The sequence below is a fragment of the Herpailurus yagouaroundi genome, unplaced genomic scaffold (genome assembly GCF_014898765.1).
Source record: "Herpailurus yagouaroundi ecotype Mexico unplaced genomic scaffold, PumYag 210, whole genome shotgun sequence".
NCBI classification, from domain to species: Eukaryota; Metazoa; Chordata; class Mammalia; order Carnivora; family Felidae; genus Herpailurus; species Herpailurus yagouaroundi.
This window is the reverse complement of record NW_024412441.1, coordinates 22,521,123-22,533,651: the sequence shown is the minus strand read 5'-3', so window position 1 is coordinate 22,533,651 and position 12,529 is coordinate 22,521,123. Positions and strand designations below refer to the sequence as shown.

General features: G+C 37.5%; 1 protein-coding gene across 4 annotated transcripts in view; it reads right to left on the bottom strand.

Moving 5' to 3' along the window:
• TMEM182 (transmembrane protein 182) overlaps positions 1-12,529 on the bottom strand; it is a 78,051-nt gene that overhangs the window by 38,975 nt on the left and 26,547 nt on the right. For all 4 annotated transcript variants that reach the window (XM_040454120.1, XM_040454121.1, XM_040454122.1 and 1 more), the window contains one exon: positions 12,316-12,414. In XM_040454120.1, coding sequence (XP_040310054.1) covers positions 12,316-12,414 — 99 coding nt within the window. The remainder of the gene's footprint in view (positions 1-12,315; positions 12,415-12,529) is intronic.

Genomic DNA, 12,529 nt, shown 5'->3' with positions numbered 1-12,529 from the left:
TTCTAGAGAGGATTGGAGCAGTAGGAAATCTCCATGCTAGTGAGAATGCAAAATGTTCTAGCCACTGTGCAGGAGAGTTTAGAAGTATTTTATAAAATAAAAGATATACTTGCTATGCTACCTAGCAGTCATGCTCCTTGGTATTAAAACTTGTGTCCACATAAAAACCTGCATGCAGATGTTTATAGCAGCTGTATTCATAACGGCAAAAACTTGGAAGCAACGGAGTTGTCTTTCAATAGGTAAACGGATAAATAAACTGTGGTGAAGTCAGCCAATGAAATACTACTCAGTGCTAACAAGAGATGAACTACTGGGACATGATAACAACATGAAGAAAAACTAAATACATGTTACTAAGTGAAAGAAACCAATCTGAAAAGGCAACATGCTCTATGATTCCTACAATGTGACATTCTAGAAAAGATAAAACTATGGAGACAGTAAAAATATCAGTGGTTGCCAGATGTTGGGGTGGAGCAGAGGGGTAAATAGGCAGAGCATGCGGGATTTCTAGGGCAGTGAAATCATGTTATGTGATAATGTAATAATGGATACATGTCATTATACATTTGTCTAAACCCATAAAATGAACAACATCAAGAGTAAGCCCTAAGGTAAAAAAATGGACTCTCAGTGATTATGGTGTATCAATGTAGGTTCATCGGTTGTAACAAATGTACCACTCTGGTAGGGGGATGCTGATAACGGGCGAAGCCTGAATGTGTGGGGGCAGTGGGCAAATGAAAAACCCCTAGACCTTCTCTCAATTTTGCTGTGAACCTAAAATTTCTCTAAAAAATTATATTTAAGTTGAAAAGAGATAGCTTAGCAGACTCGATTAAAAATCGAAAAAAATCTTCCAACTATATGCTGTGTATAAACTCACTTCAAATATAATAATATAGAAATATTGAAAGTTAAAAAAAATGAGAAATTACATACCATGTAAATACTAATTCAAAGAATTAAGGAGTGGAGATATTTTATCCATATCAGATAAAATAGATTTTAGAATAAAGAAAATTATTGGCAACATTAAATAATGATAAAAGGGTGACTCTACCAAAAAGACATAGCAACACCAAATGTGTATGCATCTGACAAAAAAGGAGCAGCATATGTAAAGCAAAAACTGCTACATATGAAAAGATAAGTAGATAAATCCACAATTATAGCTGGGGACTTCTATATCGCTTCTCACCAATTACTAGAAAACCTAGACAGAAAATCAGTCAGAATATAGAAGAATTCAACAATGCCATCAACCAATAAGCTCTAACTGACATTCACAACACATTCCATTCAACAGCAGTACACTCTTTCAAGTGCCATGGAATACAGAGAAAAATAGACCATACCCTGGGCCACAAAACAAATCTCATTAACTTTAAAAGAATTTAAATTATACAGAGTATGGTCTTTAATCACAAGGGAATCAGACTGAATATTAATAACAGAAAGATTGAAAGGAAATCTCCAAACTTTTAGAAACTAAACAACACACTTCTAAATAATCTATGAGTCAAACAATAAAGTATCAAGAGAAATGAGACAACACAGAGTTGAATGAAAAGAAAAATAAAACATATCAAAAGTGTAGGAAGCAGCCAAAGCAGTGCTGAGAGTAAAATCTATACCCGTAAATGCTTATACTAGAAAAGAGGATAAAAGACCAATAACCTAATTTTTCATTTCAAAATGAAGAGCAAGACAAACCTACAGCAATCAGAAAGAACGCAATAATAAAGAGCAGAAATCAATGAAATTCAAAACAGAAAATTAATAGGAAAACAAAGAAACAAACAAACAAAAGCAGGATCTTTGAAAAGTTCAACAAAATTAACACTACTGACAAAGAAAAAATAAGACACAAGTTACCAATATCAGGAATGAAACATGAGATATCACCACAGATACAGCATACATAAAAAATAATAAAGGAATATTTTGAACAACTCTCTCTATATATATATTTTTTACAACTTAGATGAAATGAACCAATTCCTAGAAAAACACAAACCATCACAAATCACACAATGTTAACTACATAATTTGAATAGCCCTGTAACTATTGGGTAAAATGAATTTATAATTTTAAATTTCCTGAAAGTTAAATCTCCTGGTCAAGATTATCTCACTGGTGAATTCTATCAAACATAAGCATTTAAAGAGAACTAACACCAATTCTCCACAATCTCTTCTTGTATACAGAAGAAGATACTTCCCAATTTACTTTTACACAGATACTAAACCCAGAAAAAGGAGTTAAAAAAAGGAAAACTATAGACCAATATCCTTCATAAATACAAATGAAAAAATCCTTACAGAATATTAACAAATAGAATTCAGCAATATATGAAATGAATTATTTATCATGACCATATGGATTTTATTCCAATGGTAAGAGGCTGGTTCAATATTTGAAAATCAATAAATGTAATATGTGATATTAGTATGCTAAAGAAGAATAAAAATTGTGATCATATCAACTGATGCAAAAAAATTAACAAAATTCATCATTCACTTATTATAAATACTCTCAGTAAATAAGGAATAGAGGGGAATTTCAAGTTAATAAAGAATGTATGTAAAAAAAAAAAAAGGCCTATAGCAAACATCATACTTGAGGAAAAAATACTGAATGCTTTCTCCTAAAGACTAGAAATGAGGCAAAAGTGTCTTCTTTCACTGCTGCTATTCACCATGGTACTGGAAGTTATAGCCCATGCAACAAGGTAAGAAAAGGAAATAAAAGGTATATAAATAAGCAAGGAAGAAATAAAACTGGTCTATGTGCCAATGACATGAATGTTTATGTAGAAAATCCAAAGTAATCTACAAAAAAACAAATACAAAACCTCTTAAAACTACTAAGTAAATTCAGCAAGGTCTCACTATACAATATACACATTAAAAATCAATTATATTCCTATTATCAATAAATATATGGAAACGACAATTAAAAATATATAGCAGTTATAATTTCTAAAAAAAAATTTAAATAGTTAGATGGAAATTTAACAGCATAAGCTGAAAACTACAAAATGCTGGTGAAAGAAATTAAAGATCTAAATAAATGGAAAGATATACTGCATTCACAGTTTGGAAGGCTCAACATAATAAAATTAATTCTTCCCAAATTGATACAGGCAATTCTATCATCCAAGAAAGGCTTACTATAGATATAGATACAACTATCCTAACTTTTAATTTAAAGGAAAAGGATCTAGAATAGCTAAAATAATTTTGAAGAAAGAACTGAATAGGAGGAATCATTCACCCCAACTTCAAGATACAGCTGAAGTAATCGGGATGGTGTGGCTCTGGCAGAGGGACAGACACATACGTCAATGCAACAGAATACATAATCCAAAAATAGTCCAACACAAGTATGATCCACTACTTTTTAATGTGTGCAAAATCAATTCAATGGGGGAAAGATAGTCTTTACAAAAAAAAAATGGTGCTAGGGAAATGGGACACATGTTTGAAAAATTATAAATCATACACTTTATATAAAGTACCTCAAACTGGATCATAGATTTAAATATAAAACATAAAACTATAAAACTTTTGGAAGAAAAGAGGAGACAAACTTCAGAACCTGGGGTTTGGTAAACAGTTCTCAGAGATGACACTAAAAACACGATCCATAAAAGAAAAACTCCATAAACTGAACTTCATAAAAATTCACAACTTTTACTCTGTGAAAGACCTTGTTTTCAAGGTCTTTTCAAGATGATGAAAAAAGCTACAGAGCAGGAGGAAATGTTTGGAAACTATGTATTCAAAAAATGACTTATACCTAGAATATACAAAGAACTCTCAAAATTCACAGTAATGATCATTCAATTAGAAAATATGTTAATAATTACTATGTTTGAGAGTTTCTACAATAAAATACTTTTCTAAAATTTAAAAAAAGGGAAAATCTGGAATCCAGGACTGATATTTTAAGGTATATAGCAGCCTGGACATAAGACTTTTTTTGTTGTGTTGTGCTTAGCTAATGATACTGATAGATATTCTTACTGGTTCGAAACAATTTTAAGGGACCATGGCAGATTCAAACAAATTTTCACCTTTTAATATCTTTTTCTTAGCCATCTGAAATATAGCAAAGCTCCTAACTAACTAGTCCCCTGATTCCACATCTGACTAGTCTGTTAACAATGCAATAATCGGAGATATTCTTTTACGACACAAATCAGGTCGAAATCATCCATTAGCCCCCTTCTTCTCTCATTCAGAACATGAGCCAAGGTCTTTACACTGGCCCAACCTCTCCCTGAACTCACCATCTCTCTGATCATCTCCTCTACTCTCTACTCACTCAATCTCTTCCTGCCATACTGGCTTCTTTTGTGCTCTTTGCACACATCAGCCATGTTCCAGCCTCTGGGCCTTTGCATCTCATGTTCTATCTGGAACACTCTTCTTCTGGATATCACACAGCTCACTCTCTCACTTTATACAAGTCTCCACTAAATATCATTTTCTCAGAGCCAAGCTTTCTTCTTATCACATTACAGAGTTTTTATCACCCTCACTTCTGCCAGCTTCTAGTCTCCAGCCTCTTTTCAGGTGTCATGCTTTTCCAGAGCACTTTTCATCTTCCAACATACTATAAAATTGACTTATTTTATCTTGTCTTGTGTGTCTCCCCTCTCAAGACTGTCAGCCCCACAAGGACAGAGATTTCCATCTGTTTTTGTGCACTGCTGTTCCCCAGAACCCAGCGCCTGGCACATAGTATGTGCTCAATAAATATTTGTTGAATGAATTTTAATCAAAATTACTAGATAAAAAGTGACAAAGCTTGGCCATTACAGATGGTAATATTAAGTATCTTGTACTAGGATGAGGAAAGCCACTTTTGAAGCCCTTATTCTTTGCCAGAGCTCTACCAAATGCTTGATGTCACTGCGCACACACACGCACGCACATGTATACACACACACACACACACACACACACACACACACTACCCACAAACACACACACACAGTGCAGAGAGCCGGAGCATTTCACTAGGGAGAAGCCATGAGGAATTAACGTGCCCTCATGAGGACTTATCATCAGTGCTCTAAATTGGCATATTGCCCTAGAAATAGCTGGCATTTATTGAGTACCAACTACATAGCAACTACTCTGCTAAGCATTTGTATTTTTACCTATTCTCATTTTAACAACTGTGTGAGTTGATACTATACTAATTTCCCTTTCACAAACAAGTGCAGGGAGTTTTGTTGAGATAAAGAAGCCAGAGGCAGGAAGTGGTGGCTTCAGGTAGTGAACACAGATACACTGACTGAAAGCCCAGCTTCTAACTGCCATAGAACCCTTACCACAAGCCGGCTCCACTGCTAAGTACTCTGTGCACAGCATCCATCTAGCCTCAAAGGAAGGATTGTGAACCATGACAGCTTAGCTGGATGACAGAGCCCCATTCAACCAGGGCTGGCCAACTCAAAACGCACATCACCTTCGCTATGAGGCCTGTCACCTTATTTAATATTGAGGTTGCTTCCACACACACTATACCCCCTTTTATTTCTCCCCAAGTACTTAACTGATTTATTTTGTTTGTCATCTGCCTCCCCCCATAATGAAAGTTCCATAAGCGTAAGTTTAGGGCTGACACTAAAGCCTGCAGAACAGTGCCCAGCCTACAGCAGTCATTCGATATTTTTTTCCACTGGATCTAGTAAATATTTTTTCTATGACAAGATCCACAACTTGGAGTAGAAATGGTAATATTTAAAGATGAGAGAGACCCAGACCAGATCCTTGCTCCTTTTTTGGCTGTATATTCTGCATGGAAACAGAAAACTAACCATTATTAATGTGCTTTTTGAGTCCAGACTTGGAGCTGGGCACAGATGTTTACAGTATAATTCTAAAGAAGAGCTTGGGTCCTCAGAAGTGTTAGGAATGAAAGTCTAGAATGTTTCAGTAGTTCTCATGAGAGGTGATGTTGTGCCCACCCACCTCAGGACATTTGCCTATGTTAAGAGATATTTTTGACTGGCACAACTGAAGGGTGCTCCAGGGGTAGAGGCCAGGGGTACTGCTCAACATCTCACAATGCACAGAGCAGTCTCCACAGCAAAGAATTATCTGGCCACAAATCTCAATACTGCCAAGGCACCAAGAGATTCTCTATGATTGGAGAATATTTCTACTTCTGAGTGTGGTTGACATTTCAATAGCTATCACCAGAAGCCTCTGTAGAGGCTGGAGCCTGTCCTCCATGAAGGGGAAGTCAAGCCACACTGTGGTAAATAACCACACAGTCTTGTTTTCAGAAGGCAATCTCCCCGCATTAGTGCAGGGATGTCACATAAGCTGTCAATCAATCCTTAGATGTCCATGAATCAGTTGTAGAGAACACAAAATAACACCCTCTGAAAAAGTGATTTTTAATTACAGCTTTGATATTGGGACCTGGACCTGAAAGCCAACTGTATCCTCATGAGCTGCAGCTTTGGAAGACAGGGCGAGCTGCCCTATGAGTGCCCTGTGATCTGAATGCAGGGGAGCCTTCACTGGGTCACAGGTGAAAAGTCAGCCAGAAATCGGGAATTGCAGTCACCCCGTAATATCACGCTGTGTCTGTGGCTGTGGCTGTGTAATCCCAAATGTCTGAATGAATAGTAGGACATTGAGTGAATGTCAAGGTATTTCTAAATATCTAGGTACTTGACATTTTTGACCAAAAAACAAAACAAAACAAAAAAAAGGAACTGATTTCCATTGTATTTTACAATGTATGTTTTTTTGCTATATAACTAAAGCAGAACAGAAGGAAATTTGGTAAATTTAAGACAACGTCCAGGGGCGCCTGGGTGGCGCAGTCGGTTAAGCGTCCGACTTCAGCCAGGTCACGATCTCGCGGTCCGTGAGTTCGAGCCCCGCGTCGGGCTCTGGGCTGATGGCTCAGAGCCTGGAGCCTGTTTCCAATTCTGTGTCTCCCTCTCTCTCTGCCCCTCGCCCGTTCATGCTCTGTCTTTCTCTGTCCCAAAAATAAATAAACGTTGAAAAAAAAAATTTAATAAAAAAGACAACGTCCAGATTCACCGTACTGAACATGGGAAAATTCGTAAATAGGACCCAGCTACAGAAGCATAATTGATCTGGAAGCAGGAGGTCATCCCAATGAAATTAGGTGCCTCAGGTGTGTTGATGTGTCTTCATAGTTATGTAAGTGTTTGCATTAACTTTAGACTCAAATCTAAAATATTAAAGAAATAAAATTGTCAGATATGATGGTATTTATATTTTATTTTGCCTTGCATAGCAAAGCAAGATGGTGTGTGTGTGTGTGTGTGTGTGTGTGTGTGTGTGTGTGTGTGTGTGACTGTTTTTATAAGGACTTAGTATTCTCTGTAAATGTGTACTCTTGGGAGCTACTCCAAGTCCAAGTGCTGGCTCCTCACAAAGGTCTCAACTTGTTCATTGCCCATCCCCTAACCACCCTGTATGAGGTTTCATGCCCCCATCATTCTGTGGCTCTGCCCCTTTATGAGCATCACTGCTTTCTCACCTCTTCTCCTGGGACAAGTGAAGGAGGAAGAAGCCTGGGATAGGGCTAGGCCCTCAGGAGGACTGTTGGGTGACAAAATGTGCAGGAAAATGGAACGGTTCCTGGAGGAGGAAGGGCATTGCCAGGAAAGAGGGCAGGGCCCTCAGGTCCCGTCTGAGGGAACAGGCAGTGAGCAGGAATGGGATACAGAGCAGAAGGCCTCAGGTCTCAGGCCAAACCAGCAGGGCATTGTGGGTTTACATTTAGAAAGAGATTGGGGCGCCTGGGTGGCGCAGTCGGTTGAGTGTCTGACTTAAACCAGGTCACGATCTCGTGGTCCGTGAGTTCGAGCCCTGCGTCGGGCTCTGGGCTGATGGCTCAGAGCCTGGAGCCTGTTTCCGATTCTGTGTCTCCCTCTCTCTCTGCCCCTCCCCTGTTCATGCTCTGTCTCTCTCTGTCCCAAAAATAAATGGACGTTGAAAAAAAAAATTTAGAAAGAGATGCCTGCAAAGAGCCTTTGAGGGCCTCTGTAGCTGAGCCTTCAGTAGGCACAGCTATGAGTGGCCATGGGAACCCCTGCATTATCAGTATTATCCAGTTCTTTCTGCTTCTGCATTTGTCACTGAGGGACACCACCTCCTTCCCAAGACTCTTCCTGTCTACCCACAGGCCCCTGGAACAGTGTTGACAGCCTGCTCATCAGCTGCTTTCTCAAGGCTTCTTTCTCTTTCTCCTTTGTGGGCTGCCTTTGCTTATTTTTTCTCCTCCTAAATATAATTGATATTTTACCACCTCCTTTTCTATGATTTTTTTCTTAAAGATTATATCTGATATCAAAAACTACCTCTATGGAAGGCTTCCTTAGAAAACTGATGTATGGGGCCCCTAGGGTGGCTCAGTTGGTTAAGCATCCGACTTTGGCTCAGGTCATGATCTTGTGGTCTATGAGTTTGAGCCCCATGTTGGGCTCTGTGTTGACAGCTCAGAGCTTGGAACCTGCTTTGGTTTCTGTGTCTCCCTCTCTCTCTGCTCCTCCCCTGCTCATGCTCTCTTTCTCAAAAAATAAACATTTAAAAAAAATTAAAAAAAAAAAAACAAAGAAAGAAGACTGAAGTATGTATTAGCTCAGAGAATGGGCCTGCTTTGTTAGAGAAGTGAAGGGAGGAGGGGTTGGGAAAAGAGGAACAGCATTTGGGGAGGAGGGACGGCAGGTACAAAGGCCCTAACGCAGGAGGGCAAACACTGATTCTGAAGAACTCAAAGAAGGCCATCATGTATGCATTTGTTCCAACTCATGAAGGAAGGGACACATCATGTTCAATATATTCTGCTGAATAAGAAGGCCAAGGAATTTTTGCACTTAGTCATTCCATAGAAATATTTAAGCACTTACTAAGTACCACTCACTATACTAGGTTCTGGGGGTATAAATATGAGTATGTTACATCCTGTGTCTCTAGGGAGCTCCAACAAATAATAAAGAAACTAAGGTGAACAATTGCAGTTACATGCAATGAGCACTTTGATATAGGTGTGGCCAAAGGCTATGGGGATGGCAAGAAAATTATTAATTCACTCAAGGGCTGAATTATCTTGAAAATTAATCTATGTTCTATACATCATCACCAAATGATACCAAATAAATGAACTGTTATTGAGTTTAATCATGAAGCAAACCAGAAAATCTAAATTCTGACAGATATCAAAAGGCAATAGAATTGTTTAAAGGATGTCAAAGTGGGGCGTCTGGGTGGCTTAATCAGTTAAGCATCTGACTTCAAGTCAGGTCATGATCTCACAGCTCATGGGTTCGAGCCTCACATCGGGCTCTGTGCTGACAGCTCAGAGCCTGGAGCCTTCTTCAGGTTCTGTGTCTCCCTCTCTTCTGCCCCTTCCCTGCTCACACTCTGTCTCTGTCTCCTTCAAAAATAAATAAACATTAAAAAAATATTTAAAAAAATAAAGGAAGTCAAAGTATACAATCCTACCTCAAAACTTCTCTAGGCTTGGGCAACCATTCAAACTAAAGTTGAGCATAATTGAATTTTAGAATGTGTACTTGAGACAAAAAATAAATAAATAAAGGAAACACTGAATTAGACCTGACTGTATACACAGGTCAGGATCAGATAGAAAAGGAGAGAAAGGCAACATAAATTTAAAATTGCTCTTTTGTTGAGATCCAACTAAAAAACTCATGCTTAGAAAGATTTAACGGCAAATACTAAGATTTGTCTTTTCATTCACTGTAGTTTATAATAAGATTATCAATAAATAAAATGCAGAGACTTGGACCTTTGCATTAGTTCTGCCAAGGATCAGCTGTGTGAAAACCGAGTCACAAGGTTCCTCTGAGTTTCAGTCTCCATATTATGAAATAGAACAATTTCATCAGTAGCATTCAATGATTGTAAAATAGTCTTTCCAGAACAATCAAACACTGCTATATTATTTTCACTGATTTCAACACTGGCTAACTGTAACTGCAAAAACTAAGGAAAATACAAAGCTATTTTACCAATTATATTTGCCAGGCTGGAATGCATCCAATTTTTACAAACAAGACTGAATTTACCCAAGATAAATTGGCAAATGTATAATGCCTGATAATTATGAGGCTATATGAAACCCAAGAGTACATACGGGGTCTGGTGAAGACTAGACAGCCTCACTAACTAGGAAACACTCACTTTTCAGTCAGATAAAACCCTTCTCATGATATCGATGGCCCTTCTCTTAGATAAGGGAACCATAAAAAAAAAATCACCCAAATATAATGTCAGATACCATTGTATGTTATTATGAATGTAAATGAAATGTGTATAAGCTGTTTCTTTGTAGGACATCCTTCCTCCCGTCTTGGTCATGTTTGCTAAAATGTTTGATAAAGCTGCTTAAAGTGAATAGGGAGTTACAATATGTGAGCCAAGGGGAGTGTGATCATTTAAAACAAAAAAAAATTGGAATATGGTTTTGTCATTAGATCCAAAAATGACACAGTAATTATATGCAGTGCTACATAATGATTCTAACTGTAATTGCAGTATAATTTTGGGGGCATGCACATACACTCCACCTCCATCATAATTATTATGTTTAGATCATGTCACCTTGTGTTTAAAGTTCTCCACTAATTCCTTGAGTTACAGACTCTTCAAATATGTAGATTCATTTAAACATATATAGTGCCCATGATACCTATCCGATCATCACAGGACCTGAACATATACATGAGTTATCAACAGAACACTAATAGCTATGCAAACACCTAATGTTGTGGAAAGTCAACCCTGTTCTACTCTGCTACTTCTTGGTCAATTTTACAAAAGTAAGAATGTCAGGGAAGGGATACCTTTTTTGCAACTTTTTGTGAGACAGAATAGTTTATACACTTTCCTATGTCATCTCGTCTCTTATCAGTGAAAAGGTCCATGTCACACAATGCAAAATGCTTTGACAAATGGAAGCGCCTTTTGCAGTTATTAATGGGAAGGAACATTCACACCGCTCGTTCTCAAGGCCAAAAGCCAGAGCCCTTTTAAGCACAAGCGACTATGATGGATAAGCATGGCTGTATGACAGCTTATCTCATTTGCTATTCAGACCCCACTTCCACTCCATAAAGTGTCATGTTAATTGTGTGATATGAGCAAATGCTACATCCTTTGACAAACTTAAAATTATAAGGCATATAATTTGCAATGGTTAATTTTATGCATTAATGTGGTTAAACTACCCATAATGGGGGTGGGCCTCATCTAATCAGTTGAAGGCCTTAAGAATAAAGACTGAGGTTACCTAAAGAAAAACTTCTACCAGAGTTTCTAGGCTTCAGATTCAAGACTACAACAGCAACTCTTATCCAGCCTGAAATCTTGCCCTATAGATTTTAGACTTGCCAGCCTCCACAATCACATAAGCCCATTCTTTAAAATCTCTCCATCAATCCATCCATCCATCATTCTCTCTTCCCAACCCCCACCCTACCTATATATCTCCTATTGATTCTCTGGGGACTACTAATATAAGTTTATTCAGAAAAGTAAATATGCTGCTTACTGTCTTTGAAAAAAAAAACAAATATTTTTTGTCTTTATTTATGACATTGGTAAATAACGAACCAATTCTTAGTTTTAAGATTACAAGAAACACCCTTTGTTAAAAACTTCATGAAACCAGCTGAGAATCAAGTTGACATATTGAGCTTTTGTACTTTGTATAAAACTACATTTAAGTATATATGATATATTTTCCATACCAACTAAGTTTGTGTACCTTCCATAGGACAAAGAGGATGTAAATACCAAGGAACTCGGTAATCACGACTCTCAGTTAATGACATCTGACTATTCTTCGTTGAGATATCACATATAAGGAAGTCCAGTCATTTTGCAGGAAACCAGTAGCATAATCATATTCTTATGTGTAACAATTACAAAAACAATGTTTTTAAAGCAGGGTGTGGATTATAATATTTCCCATTATAAGACTAGCTTTAGGTCTGTCAAACCCACAAGAAGCAGTTATTCCTAATAAACATCATTATTTCCACACCAGAAGACACACTTAAAAAAAAATCTTTATAAGCAGCAAGTAAGTTACAATGGCTTTACTTTTAACTCTGAGCTATATTCTATTAGAGTTATAAATATTGTATTAAAAATGGTATTTTATTATTTAATAACAGATTCATTCCAGAGAAAATGTTGAAATGATATATGTGAAATTAGTTTTTTTTCAGAAAAGCAAGTCTTTCTTGGAGGCATTCTCTAGACAAAGGTACTTACTAACAGCAGAGTCATAGGAGGTTGAATTGTGTTCCCCTCTTGTGAAGGGATATGGTGACAGGTAAGCGTGCATGCAGTTCTTGGACGGTGGCTGATTGGCTAGGAAGGAGAGCAAATGATGGTAGTTGTTATTGAGATGCTGAGTGAAGACTTCCTAACAAGAGACATACAGGACCTGGGACACACAAGCTAAATAAACTGTGGGTGGGAGCAA